The sequence below is a fragment of the Halichoerus grypus genome, chromosome 1 (assembly GCF_964656455.1).
Source record: "Halichoerus grypus chromosome 1, mHalGry1.hap1.1, whole genome shotgun sequence".
In the NCBI taxonomy this organism is placed as follows: Eukaryota; Metazoa; Chordata; class Mammalia; order Carnivora; family Phocidae; genus Halichoerus; species Halichoerus grypus.
This window is the reverse complement of record NC_135712.1, coordinates 190,630,473-190,651,500: the sequence shown is the minus strand read 5'-3', so window position 1 is coordinate 190,651,500 and position 21,028 is coordinate 190,630,473. Positions and strand designations below refer to the sequence as shown.

Genomic DNA, 21,028 nt, shown 5'->3' with positions numbered 1-21,028 from the left:
TGGAAGGAAGGAAGGAGGAAAACTCTGAAAATTCATAGTGGAATCAATTATTTCTATATAGGTCAGACCCAAGTTATCACAACTACTGAATAAGTACAGCTTTGAAGAATTTCTGGAGTGTCCATTTTTCAACTACAGGTACATAGCCCCAGGTGCTGAATCTCTAATCAGTGTCAACGGCGTTTCCCCCAATTCTTAGTTTTCTTTATGGCTTTTGCATGAGGCTGATGGTCCTTTTCTTTCAGAGTCCTGACAAAAAATTTTTTAAAAGATTTTATTTATTTATTTGAGAGCGAGAGAGAGAACATGAGCAGGGGGAGAGGCAGAGGGAGAGGGAGAAACAGACTCCCCGCTGAGCAGGATCCCAGAATTCCGAGATCATGACCTGAGCCAAAGGCCAGACACTTAACTGACTGAGCCACCCAGGGGCCCTGACAAAATATTTTTTAGCCTAGTCTTCTAGCAACATACAGAAATTCTAGCTTACATACATAAAAGTAAATATGTACCATTCATACTATTAGGCATAATGCCACAGCCATGTATATCACCAGAGGTCCAAATCTGAGAGCCCGTTGTTCACTAGGCCCAGGCATACATAATAATCACAACGGCAAACATTTACTGAGCGCTCACTTTGCACTAAGTGCTCTTTCATAGGTACCTCATTTATCTGTATGTCTCCATGTTTGCCTGAATGCCGGGTTAAATTGTCTCCAGATTAAAACAAACAAACAATCCCAAAAAACTAACCTACAGTCTCACCCCATTTACATTCTGCAAAGATCCTTGGGTAAGGGGCCTGTGGTCCTCCAAGTCCCCCCTGACTCTGGAGGAAGGCTTTCTGGTTTCTTGACCTCTACTCCTACTGTCCCTTCCCCTTCTCTCCCTCTCTGTCCTACACTTATTATTCCCCTATTCCGCAATCGCCTTAATTCCCTCATAGCACAAAATACCTCCCATTCAAGACTGCGTGCAAAATAGACTTTACAAAAGACTTACGACTCTTGAGGGAGTGATTTAAGCACATTTTTAAATTCCCAGGGCCTCTCCTGTAGTCTCATATTTAGAAGTATGCCATATACACAGGAAAATTGAAAGCCATTGCTCAACATCTCTGCTCAGTTTGGGAAAAAATGCTATTTTTATATGAAAGAAAAATACATCTGACTCACTAAGAGCTACTATAAATGGAAAGACTCCAAAACTTAACAGTATTTAACTTAATGATACCAATTCACGAATGGTTTTGTGAACTGATGGATTGTAGTTAAAAAATACACACTCAGGCACATGAACACACGTACTGATTTCAATAGCCTAAGACAGGGGCTCCAATCCCTTCCACACAGTTACTTGATGTTCTTCCTTTGTTGGTTTGGAAGCTGGAACGCAGATATGTTCATGAACATAAAATATAATCCAAGCCAGGAAAGAGAATAAGTGCTTTAACTTGAAATGTATACTAGACAGAGTGAAGAGAGCAAAACCAAACCAAACAAGCCATATTTTCCATTCTAGTGGTCATCAACCACATGAGGCTAAATAAAGCAAGTTGTTAGAATGGTATTGGATTGCCCGCAGATGAAATCCATCAAATGATGGTTAGTTTGTTGATTGGAACCATTGAACGTCACTGACACCATATGCCCTTTGGAATCTTCAAACTGTTCAATCTGGCACCACAGGAAGAAAAGAGGAGAGGTTAGAAGCAAGCAATGAGAATGGGTTAGGCCAGAGGGTATCAGCCTTGGCTTCTCTGAAACACTGCCATGCCCAGGGCACAACTGAGGTGAGAAGATAGGAATCCCTGGGGCTGGACCCTGGTAGCAGCAGTGTTTATACTTCCAAGATGATGCAACATGTAGACGGTTGAGTTTTCAGATTACCCTGAAAGTGACAATTGGCAGTCCACAGAAAGGAATTTCAGAAATTATAAGACATGCTAGCAGTGCTATCCTTTTTGCATTAAGGCTATGGACACTGACAGGGAAATGCATTTACTGATCAGAGCCTATTATAACAGGAATCTCTGGAATGAATTCTTTTTCTGTTTATCTGGACTTTGAAGCATCCATAGATCCTTACGTTTAGCTAACAAAAGAAGCTATGCTTTTTTTTACTTAAATCAAATTTCTTTTGATAATGACAGATGTTCTTGAAAAGTACCTGACCTAAAAGAATTAAAACCTTTTGAAATAAGTGAATTGAAAGGTATTATAAGTATATTGTGTAGACCTAAGCACCTAGATGAATTTTAGAAATATTTAGATATCAAAAGTCAAAGAAAAGACAAGAATTAAGGGTGAAAAGATATTCTGCTTACTAGAATCAGCCCGCAATAAGATGCTATCAATTTCTTTGACCAGCTAAAAGGTTTTAAAGGAAGAGGAAAGCTCTTTTCAATTGACTTGGCTAAAAGGTTTGTAAGTTTCCAGGCGTTGAAATGAATGAAGCACTTTTGCATATTGTAGGAAAACAGAGAGTGGAATTTTGATTGATTTTCTTTAATTAAGATAATCTTGCATTTAGGAAGCTGCAAAGCAAAACTGGAGATGATTTTAATCCCATCTCATGATTTATTTATGGATTATTAAAACTCCATCATTACTAAAAATTGTATTTCAGAATGGCATATTATCAGAAATAAACAAAGAGTGATTTCCCCTCCTGGACTTCCTAAGCCAAATATGCCTAGATGATTGGGCTTATCTGAATTATTAAGGTCCCAGGGGCACCCTCTCTCCCACCACCTTGCCTTTGGAAATATCCTTTACAGCAAATTAGAGATAATTTCCCCTGATCTACAGGTTGAAATATCGGCAATACTTACTACTATTAGGAGTGAGTTTATATGCTTACATCTTGCCAGGTTCAGCACCAACATTGACAATGATAAGTTGGGCTGATAAAAACTGATCAATACCATTTCCCACACTTCACTTCTGTAATGCTTCCTAGGGTTACAGGTGATTAACTACAGAAGAATATGTCATCAGTAAAAATTAGTGTTATCTGTGGCCCCTGTTTATTGGTTATTTAATTCTTTTAAGTTAAATTATTTTGACTTAATGTGATTTTAAATTATATTAAAACCACCCAAACCAGAACCAAAATATTCGTTAAGATATAAAGCTCCAATATTCATGACGAATGAACTTTAGCTTAGATTTATCCTTTGTCGTAAGTTAACTGTATTACCTGCGGTTATAAGTTTGTATAATTTAAAACATGAGAAAGAAAATTTCTTCATCTTAGGTGACCGAAGTTTCTGGCTTAAGGAAAGTTTAGGCATCAGCATATCTTGTTTTAGATGAAAAGTGGGTCTGATGAATAATCCTATAGTGTGGTCAGGATCTGTGAAATATCCGGGCAAAACAAAACAAAAAGCAAAAAACCCACAGCCATCACCAAACAACACATACACACTCTCCCAACCAACCCCCCAACTTGGGAAGACACATTTCTGGGAGTTGTGGTGGAGGTCAGGGCTCGCAGATCTGGAGAGGTGGAAGATGATCTTCTGCAGCATTTCTCAAAGGAGGTTCTGTGGGTGGATAAACCCCTTGAGATGTTCTATTGTAAAAGGGTTCTGAGGACAAAGAAATTTGAGAAATGCTATATATTCCCCTCCTTCTTAGACATTCCCTCTGCATGTTAATTTATTAAAGCCATTGATAACTTTTCCAGTTAAGACAAATGACCATTTCTGCTTCTCCAGTATTAATCCAACATGGTTTGACCATGGGCTTCTTCCCCAAGCTCATAAAGTTTATTAACCTTGAATGGCATTTGTTTTTTGAAACACACTTTGGGAATGCTGATCCTTGAGGTGTAAAGGCTGACAACGGAGGGAAGAAAGAATCTGCACAGAGCAAAAGAGAAGGAACCAGAGAGCGCAAACTTCTGGCAGGGCCCTCGTGTCCTCAGGCGACCACTGTATAGTGTCTGTGATGTCCACCTGACTCTGTCATTTGAATCCTCACCTTAATTCCCTCAGGGTGGGAACAGAGCTGGGTTGGAAGTGAGGAGTCATGGATTCCATTCTCCCTTCTGCAACTGAGTGCCTTTGGACAATTAACTTCCTAATCTGAATCTCCCTTTTCTCCATTATAAAATCTGAGTTAAAAAAAATAATCTTGATTGGCCTTTCTAGGCCCAATTAGATGATTCTACCTCAACTATTATAATGGGAGAAAAAGAGAAGATAGGATTTGCTTGAATTCTCTTCATGACCAACTTTTCTGGAGTGCAAAAGGAATGATGAATGAAACAGAAATCCTGTAATACAACCTTATGTGGATCGGTGATTTCTAGTCCTCATTATTCTGGCCATTGTGTTTGAAGACTGAGAGTCATGGGGGCAACTTGAATGAAAGCTGGTTTTAGTACTGTACTTGCTGTCATTCAAGTCTTTTTCTCCCCTCAAACAGTCCAGAAACTTTCAGCCGCTAGATCTTTAATTAAAGCCAAAGGGCAACTTTAAAATTAGTTCTTTTAATTAATTGTCCTTCAGGTTGTACAATCTGTGATTGCACTATTCTTGGTTATTAAATACAGTTTGCACTTCAAAAAAAAAATCAAGATGTGGTTGAAACGACTGATTTAAATGAAGCTAATCTAAAAATATGGAGAAACACAATAGGACAAATTATTATGCAAAAGTGTCTATGTTTTTTGCATATGCCAGTATTTTCCTCTAATATAAAATTAAATTAAATTAATTGGAGAGAGAAGTTATAATCGCCAGGGAAGCTAAATCATTGATCTGATGCCGCGTATTAGCTGTTGTTTTTCCATAATTCTCATTACCTGGCTTCTGTAGCTAAATAATAATTTAGAGACTGAAGACTTAAAGTCACTTGCAAGTTGCATCCCAAATTATATGAAACAAAATGAGTGACTCCCAAAACTGATACCAGATTATCTTGATGTATTTTCATAGTGAATCAAACTATTTTTTCAGGATCCATCTGTATTAATCAGTTTCAGATATGATATTCAGTATACATTTGATTAGAAAGGTAGAAATCAAGTTCTTGAAAGTGGAAACTAATCCACTCTTCCCCTCTGATTCATCTGCCATCAAGCAAATCTTCTGCCCTCTCATCATGTTGGATTCTTATCTCTAGCAGTGGTTCTCAAGCACTATGGCACATTAGAATTGCCAGGGGAGGTTTTAAAAATTTCCAGTGCCCAGATTGCACTTGAGACTAATTAAATCAGACTCTTTGGGGGTGCAACCCAGGCACCAATATGTTTATAAACTTCTCAGGAGATTCTAATATGCAGCAAAATTTGATGACCAGTGAAGCAGTATCGCCCAATGAATTTCCAAGTTAACTGGCTATACAATTTTGGTTTAAAATTAGCAGTGTGAAACACATCTGTTTTTATTTTTCAACACTTCCGTAGAAATTGCCTCAACATAGGGGCACCTGGGTGCTCAGTAGGTTAAGCACCTGACTCTTGATCTTGGCTCAGGTCATGATCTCAGGGTTGTGGGATCGAGCCCCACATCAGGCTCCACGCTCAGCAGGGAGTCTGCTTGAGATTCTCTTCCTCTCCCTCTCCCTATACCCCTCCCTGCTCATGCACGTGCTCTCTCTCTCTCTCAAATAAATAAATAAATCTTAAAAAAAAAAGGAAATAGTCTCAACAGAAATGAAGCTACTCCTTAAAAAAAAAAAGACAAATAAAATGTAAAAAGTGGATAAGAGCTTGTGGTAGATGCCTTTGGTGTCTACTTGGTTCATGAGAAACTCCTTAATTGTGTTCCTTTCCCATCCACACCAGAGGGTTCTGGTGGTCACTGGACCAAAGTGGCCAACCGGAATACACATCTGGGATTTTTGAATTGAAGTTCAGAATTTATATTTCTTTGTGGTTGGATGTATGGGCTGTGGAATGGCTGAATGTTCTGGCAGGTGGACTGGGTAGCTGAGAATTATGGGGAGAGATAATTTGTTTTGCAAACAAATCAGAGGTGAGTGGCAGAGACAATGCTTCTAAGACTCCAAAAGTAGACATCCGTTGTTTTTGCTTGGTTGGCATCCCTCCCCATTTTGTTAACAGTGCCTTATTCTTCAGGGACTATCTTGCTCCCATTCCATGTGGTCCTGGGGATAACTGACAAATCAAGCCTATCAGCCTTTGCTCCTTGAGCAGAGACTCAAGGCAGAAAAAGGGGGCACCATCATCTTGGTGACCACTGTTGGGAGAAACTGTTAGTTTCTGCTATAGGATCCCTGGAGCTGTCTGTATTCCTGTGCCTCCTGGGGTCAAATTGTTCAACAAACCTTTCAATTCTGAGATCAAGGGTGTCTGCTGCTTGCGATTTAAGAATCCCAGCACAGTGTTCTAGGTCCTAGCTCAAATTCACATGGAGGTTTGTAGCATTCTGTTTTGGGGCTCATGAGGCACTCTTGTATCCTTAAGTATTTTTAGCTCATGGTGTTTTTGATATTTATAACTACACATCTTAACTAGAACAGACCTTTAGTTGACTCCCCTATTTATGTGGATGGCCCTGAGACTGACTAAAGCAAGTTCCAGTCTCTCCAGGTCCTCCTCCAATCTTCAAGGTCATAGCCAAGATAGCTCAACTATTTTATCATTCTGTAACCTCAGTTATTTATTTGCATTTTGTAAGTATGAAAATCTTGGGGAAAAATTCCTAACAAAGGTATACTTCGTGAACAATAGGATTAAAAGCTTATCAAATAGAAACATGGTTCTAAATAATGTATGATCCTTTGAACAGGAGCCCAAATCTCTTCCTGAAAAAAGAGCTCTTATTTCCTCTATCAAGCAACATTAAATGAAATTATAGTACTGCCATTAAATCCAATTGTACACCAGTAATTTTTCATTTCCAATGGTACTCTTCTTTATTAAAAAATCTTTATTAAATAACAAAATATTCCAGCTAATATAAGTACTTCCTTGAGCTCAATATTAATATACTTGGCACACAATTCAAGGCTGTCTCCTCAAACTCAGGAAGTGCATGATTTTTTCCTTGTGATGCAACAAGCAGAATTATAGTGAGCCTCCTCTGTTTCTCCAGGCCTAGTCACAGAAATGGTGAGGTGTGTGGGGTGTTCAAATGGGTGACTTCTTAAATCTGGATCCATGGAGCTAGATTTGGATCATATTATTAGAATTCAGAGATAATTGGTAAAAAAAAAAAAAAAAAGCAAAACCCAAAACCAAAAAAGCACAGCACAGTGCTAAGCAGCTTAAGTGATTAACAATGTTTTGATCTTTGGCAAACTCTGGATGAACCCTTATGAAATGGAACAGTGGGGCAAGTGCTAAAAAAATGGGATCATAAAGTCTGACCAGTTCACAGTGTTTCCTTTTCTAAGAGTCTAAGGAAGGGTAAATATTATCTTGGAATATTCTGGTAAGGAATGCAAGCAAGGCAACTAAAAGGAGGCAGTTTAAAAGGTATTCCTTTGACCATTATACTTTATTTTTAATACAAATAGGTAATAAAATAAAAGGTACCCAGATATCTTTGAAACAAGAATACATTTTCTGTGTATCAAGCCATCATTTACAGATTAACACTGCAAAACATTTGAATTAATAACTCTTAATTTGCTTCCGTAAGATTATAGGCAATAAAAAATGATATGTAGGATGAGAACTAACCAAGAAGAAACCAATTCAAAAGTCCTAAAATCTTGTCTCTGTATTAATTCCTTCACTGCCAAAAAAATCACATGCATCTACAAAGAGAAGGTAGGTATCCTTAACATCAAACATTATTTACAAAACAACTTCATTTCTCTCAGTTACTCTGGATACTGCAGGCCTGCCCCATACACGCACTGTGGGGCCAACGTCACCGTCAGCTCGGCTTGCCTGCTCCCCCTGGGCGTGGCCATTCTAGGCCCTGGAGGGATGCCTCACACCAGCTCGTAGTATTTCCCCGTCTGGGGATCAAAGTAGCAGTTCAGACACGGGTCATACAGCAGAGTCAGCACCTCCTCGTCCTCTTCCACACTTGGGTCTTCTTCACCTGCGGGGAGGAGAACCACAGACACGTTAGTCGCCTGCCTGCCCGGAACTGCTGATTGCCGGGGCAGAAGGGCAAGGAGACAGGCACCTCTAACCCTCCTGGGAGATGCTCCTTGTGCGGGAGGAATGTCAAGGCCAGAATGGAGGAGCACAGCAGACGTGCGGACTCTGTGCACACAGCGTAAGACAGGGCCGGCTTCGCTCTGAAGGACAAGAAAAGCTGAGTGTGGAGGCCAGGCAGGGAGGGAGAGAAGAAAGGGACAGGGCCAAGGGACTCACGGGATCAAGGATACGAGAGGGATTCAAGACTTGGGGGCGACAGTTCCAGACTCGGTTGTGGGCCAGAGCTGTATGAATGCACCCTAAAAGTGCTACCAAGTAAGCCTGAATTAAAATGATAATGCTGTTTAGGAACACAAGACACATGAAGCATAGAACACATACAGAAAACGGTCAGGTGATGGGTAATTTTATTAATGGTAGGAAGGTCTGTCACATTTGCTAGTAACATGGACGTGGCTTCATGTTTGTCTCTTGTGACAACTGTTTAGATGGTTTGGAGGAACTCCTGCTGCCTAAGTTATTAGCAGGTTTGGTTGGTTTCCAACCCATGGCATGGACTGAAAAAAAAAAAAAGACTGTTTTCGTAAGATCTTCCCTGAGCACCTTATATGTGCCCAGTGCTATGCTAAGTACTTGTGCACTTGGTGCCATCACCAGCAAGCGAGTGACTTGTGAGTACTTCTGAAAACCATGTGATAGGAGTCCAGAAGCTAGGAGGGTAAGACCTCCCTGAGCTGGAGAGGATCAGAGCAGGCTCAGGGAGGAGGGGTGATTAGGAGAACACTCCTCTCTCTTCCTTAGCACAGGCCACTAAGGACCAGAGAAAACCCAGTCTCTGGGGCTGTGAGCTCACCAGGGTTACTTTGAGAAAGGCTCAGGTGTGGGCTTGGGGCAGGGCTGACATGTAACAGAGGCTCAGTCAATACTGAATGTTTCTGGAAAGGGTGAATACATGACTGTGAAAGCCAAGTCTATGGTTATAAGTGTCACTGCCTAGAGTGCGGGAAGGTGGTGGGACTCCATCTTTTCCAGCCAAAATCAGACCGAGCTGGTGCACGGACGGTGTCAGGACAGTGACAGGCCCGAGTTAAGTCCCAGGGGGCGGGGCCAAGATGGTAAAGTCGGGGGTTGAGATTCTACCACAGCCATGCCTCTGACCCTCCAAAGACCCATAACATGATCGCCCCTGCACCAGGCACTGAGTGGGGTGCTGGGGATGAGATGGTCGACGAAGCAGGCGCTGTTCTCAAGGAGTGTGCAGGGACGAGCCAAACACAAGAGCGGCTGACTCTCTTACGGGCAGCACACAGCACCGGCAGTCCTTAAAAAGTGGAACTAACCGGAGGACTAGGTGCCTCTGCCTTGCTGGCTAGCATCTCAACTGGCGGAGCCCTGGGTGGTTTAGAAAGCACTTCGCGCGCAGTAGCTCGCTTGACCCTCCTGTGAAATCGACAGGGATTATGGTGCCCGTTTGACAGACGAGGGAAGCAGGGTCTGTTAACCGGCTCACCTGAGGTCACTCTCCTGAGTCAGAGGCAGAGTCAGGGAGGAACCTGGGTTTCCAGACTCTCAGTTCCGTGTTCTTTCTACCGTATTGGCGCCCTGCTTTCATTAAGAAGGTGGTGGAACACGTTCAGTTGGGAGCTATTATATTATGGGATTTTAAACATGGAAGAGGGTAAAAAATTGTAAAGGTGTCCTACATTTGAAAAACTCAGGTTTGGAAACAAAAGAAATTTCATTTCTCATACTTCAAAAATCACAAAGATGAGAGGGTCCATGTGGGAGGGCAGAGGCAAAATCCAGGCTTATTAGCTCCAGAAAAGACAAAGCTTGAGGTTACAGCAGCCCTTCTGGCCTCAAGTACATCAAGGGTGATAAATGAGAGAGAAGTTAAGAAGATTCTGTGGGGTTCCAGGAGGAAGCAAGAGGATCAACGAAGGAAAGTTATGAGGAGACAGATTTTGGCTCAGCACAAGGAAGAATTTTCTAAACAGTAGAGCAGACCAGGAAATGGGGGGGGGTGGACCCTGGGGAGGGTGAAGCAGGGACTGGGGCAATCACTTGTGTGAGATTTTATTGTGCACAGGGCAGGACCAGATCCAATGATCCCTGCAGTGTCTTTGATGAGTTTCTGTGACTCTCGGCTGCAGTGGCTTATGTCCTTGAAGTATGACAGGACTTTGCTAATGGCCACGTTAATGGTGGTAGCTGACCTGAACACCCTGCACAGTTTCTAATTAAGAATAGGAAATCAGAGAAAGCAAGCTGCCTTTCCTTTCCTTTCTATTGTTACCTCAAGAGTGGTCCCCAGGGTCCACCTTCTTCCTTTAAGTAGGAGAGGTTGGGAATGCTTTTCAAGTGACTGTTTCTCATGGAAGATGACCCCCTTTTAGGTCACTTCTGCACCTCAAAGGGAGGGTGTGCATGTCCTTTACCTTCACATATTCAATCCATCATCCCTTTCTTATTTAGGCTTCTTCAGAGAACAGAACCAATAAGTAACTTATGTGTACCTGCTACGTGAAGATGTCTATTAAATCTGTACCATGTCTAGGTGTGGATGTGACATTCACACACAAAACAAAAGCAGCTAGTAAAGATTAATGAGGGGGGATGGGAGAGGCAACTGCAGAGTGGCCAAGAGAGCCCTGGGCCCTAGGATCTGGCAGACGGGACAGAGAAGAGCTCGGCCGCTGCCTACCCAAATGACCTTCAGGCAGTTACGGTTTATTTTGCCTCACTGGACCCTCATTTCCTTATTTACCAAACGAGAATAACAATGCCTGTTTCATAGGGTTTTGTGGAAGATGAAACTGGACCCTGGATAATATGCATAGCACAGTGCACATAGCAGTTGTTCAACAAATGATCGTTACTGTTACTATTAAGGATAATGACAATCTTGAAATAAATCATGAACTACAGGCTCTAAATTGCTTAGTCACTCAGAACAGAAACACTGATAAAGCTTAGAGTCCTAAGATAAGGCTTCATAGAGACGGGCAGCATGACACTGAGACAGTAGAGTCAGAGAGACCTGGGTCCAAATCCCATTCTACCACTTCGTATAGCTGTGGGATATTGGGAAAATTCAGCACTCTGAGCCTTAGTCTTCTCATGTGAGGATAGTAATACTACCTGTGATAGTACCTATGAGAACTAAGTAAGATAGTTAGTAACACTCCACACACACAGTGAATACTCAATAAATGTTGTTGATATAATTGTCATCATGAAAAACGGAAGATACCTGAGTTAGACACAAAAGGGCTATGTCCACTTATACCTTATTCCCCATCCCAAAACTATACCTGTTTGATTTTTCACTATCAAGAGAAAAAAAAAATAGTGGATTTGAATGAAATACAAAGCCCCCAACTAGTGTCATAAAGGACATTATCATGAATTCATCTTTAAGTAAAAAGAGTTCTTAAACCAAAAATCTCGTATTTTTCAAAAAGTAAAATGTATTTTTCCATCAGGTGTAATGTTAAAATCATGTATCACAGAGGTAAATGATTACAAGTCAACCTATCTCAGGGGTCTGCTGTCCGATGCTTCATTTTTACTCCATCCACACAGTGGGGGAAATTCTGACCTCTGGCATGTAAGTTACATGCCGTATAACTGCTTAGCGCACTCGGTGCTGGTACTTTCCAAAAAGATAAAATTTTAAGCTGGCGCTATTAAGTTAGGAAACTCAATACATATTACGACCAGTCAGGAATCTTTCTAGATGAAAATAACAGTTGTAATGGGCCATGGGTCTTTATCGCGCAACTGCAAAGGGATCGAGGTGGAGCCAATTCATTAGTAGGGGTTTTGCTACATAATGCATACAAACTGAAGCAGTAACTGCTATATAAATGCATTCGTTCCAATACATATCACTATAAAACTGGAACCTCATGCATTATAACCATGGGACTAAAGCAGGTTTTGTGGTTTTTAGTACTAAAGCTTTAAATGGATGAATTTTAAAACTCTACCAACAATGACACTCGTATAAAAATTGGGTGACATTATGTATAATTTTACATTGAAGTAAGTGCTTTAAACTTGCATAAAAGGTTTTGTTTTCATTATAACTTAATTTTCAAAGCCTCCAATTTACATCATTTTAGGCCATTGTAATCCCTACGTAATGAAATTATAATATCATTAAGCAATTACCACTATGATGTCAAGCAATGGGAAATGTTTTGAAAGGTAATTATTGTGCAAGGGTATGGGGTAATTTTCAATTATATTCTTGGATGGAACAGAGTTTGTTTTTCCCCAAAATGCTAAATTGCTCTATTTAAAGACTGGCTACAGAAACTCTAAAAGGACAAATTAACAAATAAAACCATTCTCTGCTACCAGACTAAGAGCATCTGGACAGGGGTCCAAATTACATTTTTACTCTTCTCCACATAATAAAGTCATTTCCAGTGAAATAAAATTGCCTTTCAGATAATAATCTATTTACAAACTTCCAGCTTCATCCACTCTGAAATTGTTTAACAGCAATAATAGAAGAAAAACCAACAGAGCCGGACCAAATGCAGCAATATTAGTTGCCCTCCCCTCTGTTAGATCAGTTCAGGCAAACAATTCCTTCAGTTCACCTTTTGAAAGTCCATTAATATAAATGCTTAATTATCTATATTTATTGCATTTTAACCATAGATAATAGAAAACCTACATGCGCAGGCTAAGTCCTCAAGCTTGAAAACAAATAATGTGGCACCACTTTATCAGATTTAAAATCTCTGAATCAAGACGCTGCACTTGATTTTCGATTTTCTGACGCTGCCATCCAGAATTTTTTAAAAAAAGTTAATGTGTTTTCTCTCTTATAGATCTTGAGAACTGATTGACTGTATTTTTATGTGCATACTAATACACTATTGTTTAAACAATTCAATGGTGAGGGATCACCATTCCAAACAGTCAGCCTCAGGATCAATAAAGATGACATTTTAGATAAGATTCCGCTGAGCACCAGGTGCTTGCAAACTCTTCCACCAACGCCTCTCACAGTAGGGCAAAATTAACTTGCACTAAAACCCGAGAAAGTCTACTGTAAACTGCTGAATTTTGGTTTTCAGCAAATATGTGTCCTGGGATGGGAGAAAGATAAATGACCAAGCATGGGATAAAAAGGATGAAAAAGATACTTTCTTCTATTAGAAAACCATATTGTTTCTCGGAAGGCAAATAACATGCCATGATTATAGTTCAGGTTTCATTTGGGAAATAAGTACATCAACCTTTTGCAAAAACCAGTGGCTATATTTTACTTGGAAAATGCCACTGAAGACAACATGTTGAAGGATTTGGAAGATTAACTGGGAATTAGTGCAATTTCATTCTTTCCAGGTAGTCTCTACTTACAAATGTGCAGTGATTCAAATGTGTGCTTGTATATCAAATCATCAGTTAAACTTACACAGTGTTACATCTTAAACTTACACAATGTTACATTTTAATTTTATCTCAATAAAGCTGGGAAACAAACCTACGAAACAATTGTGCACTTGGAAATGTGCAGTTTATGACTCTGAATGCATTTTGTTACACACCCAGGGAAGTCCTTAACCAGACTACTGAGCTCTGAAACCCATAATGTCTCAATGGCCTGATTTCAGGCCAGGTGGCAACATCATAGCTAGGGGAAAATGCATCCCAATTCCAGCAAGGGAAGCTGAAATCACACCCTGGACTAAGAACCTTGCTGGGGTGCATCTGGGGAATAAGTAGGTGGGGATGGTTCTGGAGTAAGAGAGAGAGCCTCAGGCACTGGCAATGTGTTTACTCCTCTACTTCCGGGCTTACTTCTAGTACTCCTAGAAGGAAGGCATCTCTTTAGTGAGAGCGTTGATCACCAGCTCCCCACCTCCCAACCACTTTTGTGCAAGAAGACACCCCTGAGACTCTGATAGCTGCATAAGAGAAAATATCTCCCTTCTCCAAGGTTAATCTGAGAGCAAAAGGCAACTACATGCCTAACAGGGGAAGGGGTGGGGACTCTGGATTCAAGAATGTCATGAATACTAATGAATCCATATGAGCTGAGCATGGAGGTGGGGATGCTATGGGTTGAAGGAGAGTACTAAAGGGAGTAGTATTTTATCCAGAAAGCTTCAAGAAAGAGAACTTCCTAAATTTAAAAAATTGCAGTGGACACTTCAATTGTATGGTTCTTATTGACCTCAATGGGAATTCTGTGGTCCTATAGAAGCGTGGGGGTTAAGCGTATAGATTGCTAGGTCCGACAGGCCTGGGTCAGAGTCCTGCTCCACACTCAATGGGTCTGTGATGCAGGCGGTGACCTTAATTTCACCTGTGTGTGGGGGGGAACATAACATAGCCTCGCACCTGGGAGTATTGGGAGAAGTCATTGTGAGGTAACAGGAAAATTTGACATTGTGGTGGGCACATGGCCGGTGCGGCTTCTATAATTACTTTTACATTGCCAGTATTGTTTTTTTCTGGGAGAAGGTCTCTTGGCACCTTAAATAAATCTTGAAGATACAAAGAAGATCCAAAGAGTAGACCAAATCATCCTTCTGTTTTCCATGGGCATACGATTCACGCAATCACTCATTAAATATTTATGAAGTGGGTACTGTGTCCTAGGTGCCAAGTCAAGTGCTTGGGGATACCATGGTTTTTCAGTGAAACATAATGTCTGTAAGCTAACTAATAAAACAGATTTTAGAAGATTGCTTTTAGACTCAGAGTATCAGGTGAATGTCGAATAACTGTGTGGCAGGAAATAAGACTCTGGAAGGACTCTTCTGTTGGACCCCGAGTAGACGGCCAGATTCCCCTCTCTGGTTAGCTTCAAGGAACCATGAGGTTCTTCTAAATTCTTGATTAGTAATTTGGATATTACATCTTTAAAATCAGCATCTATTGCCTATTTGGGTCTCATGGGAGATTAACCAATTTCATAAAGGAATATCCTCTGTGGCTTTGCCATAAAAAAGGTACAAGAATGTTATTTTTATGAGGTTCTGGCAACTCCAAAAGCACTTCTGAATGTCTTCCTTACACAAAATCTATGTAAACTTCAGGAGCGGTTTTGCAGACCTGACGAGAGGGGTCATTATTATTCCATTTTGGAGCTGGGAAGCATGAATAATTGAAGGGTCATATCTGTAAAAGAACAAATGTCAAAAACAAATTGACAACTATTCTTCGAGCAAAGTCTGCTTTATTTTCAAAGGTCAGCTTGGTAGTTCTCTTGAGTAAGTTCTGAAATCATAACTTCCCATTTTCATATTTCACATGGGCTGCAGGACAACACATTTTTGCTAAGTGTTAAGGGCTCCCATGCCCCTGGTAACTGACATTCAGCGAGTGCGCTGTGGCCCAGGAGGAACTGCACACAGTTGCCCGGCTCTCCCTCTAGCCGAGGGGCCCAGAGCACAGTGCTGTTCCCGTCGGCTGCCCGGCTCTGCAGGAAGACGGGCTGTTTACTTTAAGGGGGCATTTATGCACTTGCGGCATTCTGTCTGAGCAGAAACCGTGGCTGTGGCACAAACTCGTACTGAATAAGGCAGAGACTCAAAGGCCAGGTCTAAGGCATGTGTGAAAATGAATAGAGGGAGACCCTCATTTGAAATGGAGTCAGGAAGCCCCGAAGGGACTTTGAGCTTTCTGTGGCAGCCTACGCCATGTTCCTGGGCAGGAAGAAGTTCACTTTATTGCTCCCGCAGAAGGAAGGAAGATTTTCTCTCTGACAAGCAACAGCCTAGCCAAGGAGAAACGTTGCCACCTTGAACTCTTGCTTTAGACTTTTAGACTCTAATAGACTTTCCTTCGAAGCAGCTTCTCCCAACGTCCTCCTTTTTCTCTACAAAGTAATGCTCCTCTCCTTTGTTCTCCAGGCTTGCCCATGCTTTGCTGCAGCTTGCATGTCCCAAATTGCCATTCTTCTGCTATTCCTCAATAAACTCTTTTCGCTGGTAAAATAACCCGCTCTTTTGTTGTTGAGGTTAACACATGCACTTACTTTTATATGGCCTGGGGCAAGTTTTCTAGAACTAGGCATTGGTCAGGCCATCTTTCCCTGCTGTTCAACTGCAGTTATGCCTCTAGCTCTGCAGACGCATCTTGACCTCTCCACCTCAGCTGCAGCTGTGGGGGTTCAGCACGTTACTTCCCGGCTCTAAGCCCCAGTGTCCATGTGCAAAAGGCGGGGAACAGCAGTATCTACACCTCAGGAGGCTATTATGAGAAGTAAAGGGTACTTGCAGGTGTGGGTCACAGGAAGGTGAAATAAATATTAGCTATTATTATTTTTATCCTAGAAGTCTAAAGATGGGAAGCCCTCCTTCCCTGTGAAGCCTTCAAAACCACCTTCACAGGTTCTGCAGAAAGGCACTGATAGGGAGGAAGCCTGGGTCCTACTCCTAGCTGGGGCTCTGATCGGGCATTTGACCTTAAGCAAGGTCAAGTTGAGGGTGTTGTACTGCATCACTGTTCTTAGTTGGTTCATCAGAGCCCCAAGGCAGGGTTCTGAGACCCTAACTTCCCCTTTAGCCAGAGCAGTTCTGCTTTTATCTCTTTTATATGTTGGAATTTCATATGAAATTCATTTGAAAGAAAAGTTTTCACTGCTTATAAATACAGTTTAAGAACCACTGCCCAAGGTGACCTATCACTGTTTTAGTTGCTAAAATGCTAGGGTCTAGGTTCAATGCTCTCATTGTCAAATTTTAGAAATATACCTAATATACTAAAATACTGGAATGGGGGAAAACTGAAAGTAAGACTTCAATGAATTACTCATTTTTTTTCAAGGATGGTATAAAAAAATGGCCTTTTGAAGAACATTCCTCTCTCTCTTTTTCCCCTTTCTCCCTTCCTGTCTTCCCTCTAACAAAAATTTAGAGAGTAGCTAATAACCTATAGAAATTGCATGGGGTACTTGGGATCCAGGAGTGAGCACACTGATAAAGTCTCTGCTTTTAAAAACTCACAGGCTACGTAGGAAAGAAGACATTAAACAAGCAAACAAATCACGAATGACAAACTGTGAAAAGGGCATGAAGAAAATGTACAAGGCAAAGGGAGATGGACCTACTTAGATAAGATTGTCTAGAAAGGCCTTTGAGAAGGTAGGTGACAAGCAAATACCCAGGCCTGGCAGTTCGGCAATACAGGGATCCTGTCTCTCAGTCAGGCCCTCGCTCCCTCAGATTTGGTCAGCACAGCAACTTTGCCCCCGAGTCCCTCACTCCCATGGAGAAAATGCTGCCACTTGTCATTCCTGACAAGCATGGATGGGCAGGGGAGGCAGGTCCAGTGCTGAAACAGGGGACTAGAGGTCTGCTCTTTTTTTTCCCGCCTTAAAGAACTTAGGTACTTAGCCCTTGAGATGTTTCAATTTGGTTTTTTTTCTGTAGATCAGGAACTCTGAAGAGAAAAATAAAATTTCAATTCCTGATTTTATATATATTATTTTTGGAGTAGGTAATTTAGGTACTTGGTTCAAAATCGAAAAAGTATAAAAACAGTGGTTGGGCTCTGGGCCGGGCTGTTTGGATTCCCATCCCAGCTCTGCTGAGGACTGGTGGTGTGACCCTGGGCAAGGCATTCAAGAACTTTGTACCTCAGTTTTCTCAGCTGTAAAGACTAACAATTACACACGCACACAAACAGTACCTTCCTTGTGGTGTTGCCGTGACAGCTGATGTTAGAACTTACACGGTGTCCGGCATATCTCCCTAAATTCCTGGTATCGTGGGACAGAAGCCCAGGAAGAGGCCCGGACTGCCTGCAACCACGTCTCCCTCTTGCTTCTGGTGATACAAACTGGATACTTGAACCCATCATTTTTCTTTGACCAACAATTTATAAGAACACTACCTTGGCATATTGATATGTTTTCTACAACTAAGCCAATGACATGTAAAGAGTCACCAAATAGGAAACACTAATTTTTGATAAAACTAATTAGCTACAAAACACGCGAGCAGATCAGAAAAGGGGAAAGGGACAGCTGATAGAAACCGAGGCTGACAGGCAGGAAGGGCGCCAGATCTGGTTAACATCGGCCAGAACATTTCTACAGTCTTCTGAATTTAATTTGTTAATTTGCCTTCGATGGAAGTTCTGTTTACCTTCAACATAACTGAGCTCCTGCTGTCAAAACCTCACTTGGCAATGGTGACTTGAAGCCATCCTTTTCTAGCTAATTCTCACTAATATATATCTTGGGTGCCTTTGCTCAAGGACCATGCTCTCTGTTCCTGTGGTTTATTTAAGACACTTAACATAACATATTATTTGTTCCCTCACAGCAAGGTCTCCTCCTGACAGCCAAGATTCTATTTTTCTGTCATAAGTAATTATAAATGTACACCTCTAAAAAGATTCCCAATTTGAGGGGCATAATCTATTTCAGACAGTAAATCATGGAGACATCTCCATCCCTTGGGCGGCAAAAATGTACAACTCAGATGTATGAGCTCTCACTCTGAATTTTCCATACCTGAAAAAAAATGGGATGCTCCACTTTCTCCCTGGGGCAGTTGGGGTGGGGGAAAACCTGGCACCTTTGTTGGAGCAATTTATATTGGCTTCAGTTCCTGTATTATTATTTTTTTAACTTCAGATAGCATGCTTCCCTCTTCAGAATCCCAACTCAAAATGCCGTCTCAGGGAGTCTCACTCTGAGGTTATTTGTCACTCCAATTATGCACTTTAGACTCTCCTCTACCCCTTCTATCCCAATCCCTCTGTTTCCACCAAAGGCTTCTTTTCCCTTCCTCCTCTATGCCCTCCTGACAATCACGTTCCCTGCTCACAGCCAAAACCTGATGGTTCATTTCTATGACTCTCGCCAACAAAGGGATGCAGGCAAATTTTCATTCCTTCTTCCTTCCCATTCCTCCATCGCTAACACTACTTGCTATAACTCTGTACCAGCCTTATCTTTAAAGACAAGTATCCCTGTATGAATGAAAACATGTATCTAGTGATCTAGGAGCATCAGGTCTGCTTTATAATAATATGAACAGCTAGTAAGTGCTTTGTGCACAGTATACCTTATTGAATCTTCATGAAAAACTTTCAGGTGGACACTATCTATTATCAGTCTTACTTTACAAATGTGGTAACCAAAAGTCCTAAAGGCCACACAGCAGGAATTGGTAGACCCGGAATCCAGATGAAGGTCAATTTGATACCAAAGGACTTATCATCCTATAAAATGAGGCACAGGTATCTCATTTTGGGGGTGTGAGCCTAAATGATCAGCATTTAATAAAAACAGTGGCATCTCAAAGTGATTGATTTTCTCTATTTGTAGTTAATGATTTTTATTTTTTTATGCGTAACATTTTCCATAGTCCCACCTTGAGCACTCAAGCTTCCAGAAGAATCCAGATGCTGGTCTGTTGGCTGTTGACTGGGAGGAATAATTGGTGGGCTCAACATATTTAACCAGTCCCTAAAAAGACAAGAAGAAAGTAAATAAACAACAGGTCTGCAATTTCATATATAAATTTTACCTTTCCCTTGGATTTTTCATTTCCCGGGGCTTCCACAAAGAAATATTTTTTTCCCCCTCCTTCATATTTCAGAAGGACAGAATGTCCAGAAGTTAATATTCAGTTCTATAAATGGATTAACATAATGTCAATCACTGAACTAACTAGTTGTTCCACAAATACATCAACTAGATTAAAGATGACTATTCCTCTCGAAAGTTTCTTATTGTGGCTATTAAAGTGTACACAGCTCCTCTCCTATAAGAAAATTATTTCAGTAACTCAGAAGAAGTGCAGCAGAGACAAAGCTTCTGATGATCTTTGGGTAAGGAAGCCTAGCAAAGTCACATGTCACCTCCATGACAACATTCCAGATGTGATCTGAAACAGAAGCTGGTCTTGGAGCGGCCAGGGACCAGCCACAACGGCGGGGTCAGCAGGCACTCACTCAGGTCTTCGGAGCATCAGAGGGCAAAAGAAGGTAGAGTGAGGGGAGCCGAGCCCCCAAGTGACCCATTCCTTCAGTTCTCCTATTAAGAACGGGGGCAAAACTACTCCTACATTCCCTGTTCTCTGCCTCGTTTCCCAAGTTCTTTACTCCCTTCCTCCTCCATTCTTTTCTGGTCTTCCCAGTCCCTCTAGGAGGTACCTGCATGGGTGTGATGCAAGAGGGTGACATCCAGAGGGCACGAGTCACTGTGTGTTCTACTTCAAGCCTTTCTTGTCTCTCAACTTGTTAGTGAGCTTCTTCAGGGGAAGGGAGCAGGAAGGGAGAGTGAAGGCTCTTCCAACGTGAACTCTCTTGCTTGCCTTGATATTAGCATCTGTTTCGTTTACCTTATTATTCTCAACAGGAGCATGTTCTCATGACTAAACAACTTCTTTCTAAATTTCTGTATTTCTGTCTTTATCTACAGTGGGAGCCAGTCCCAGCAGTTTGCCCCGTCAATCCCGGCACCATGTTTCCCCATGCAAAAGCTTGGCCACACCGCTTACATCATAAGCCTCTTCAATAAAGAGGAGATAATGACAGTACCTCAGAGTTTTGTTGTTAGGACTAAATGAAAAAAAAAAAGGGTGAAAAACATTTGGCATGGATCTGGGTACAGAGTCGCATTCAGTAGATTTCAGCTATGACCACCATCGTCTTCATTATTGGTGAAAATCATAGTGTGGCTTTCCCTACAGTGATAAACCAAGACAGCAGGAATTGGATTTTGTTGGAATTAAACCAGTCAAGGAGGGAAGAATGGTTACAAGTCTCTGTAACAGAGGTTTTCCATGAAAGTTGTTTACTCTTCCTGCAAAAAAAAGTATCTCAACGTAAAAATTACTTAATTCTTATTCGTGATATTTTAAGACACTTTCAGTTACTCCTCACCTTAGCTATCACTATGGCTAGTGAAATAAGCAAAGTGAACGTGCTGTATAATTGAATTTCATAA

At 41.3% G+C, this 21,028-nt stretch overlaps 1 protein-coding gene across 10 annotated transcripts in view; it reads right to left on the bottom strand.

Moving 5' to 3' along the window:
• Positions 1 to 6,864: 6,864 nt before the first annotated feature.
• The window catches only part of CFAP20DC (CFAP20 domain containing), a 255,701-nt gene continuing 241,537 nt past the window's right edge, over positions 6,865 to 21,028 (bottom strand). For all 10 annotated transcript variants that reach the window (XM_036071785.2, XM_036071787.2, XM_036071793.2 and 7 more), the window contains 2 exons: positions 19,449 to 19,543; positions 6,865 to 8,029 (listed from right to left, as the gene is read on the bottom strand). In XM_036071785.2, coding sequence (XP_035927678.2) covers positions 7,917 to 8,029; positions 19,449 to 19,543 — 208 coding nt within the window. In that variant the 3' untranslated portion in view covers positions 6,865 to 7,916. The remainder of the gene's footprint in view (positions 8,030 to 19,448; positions 19,544 to 21,028) is intronic.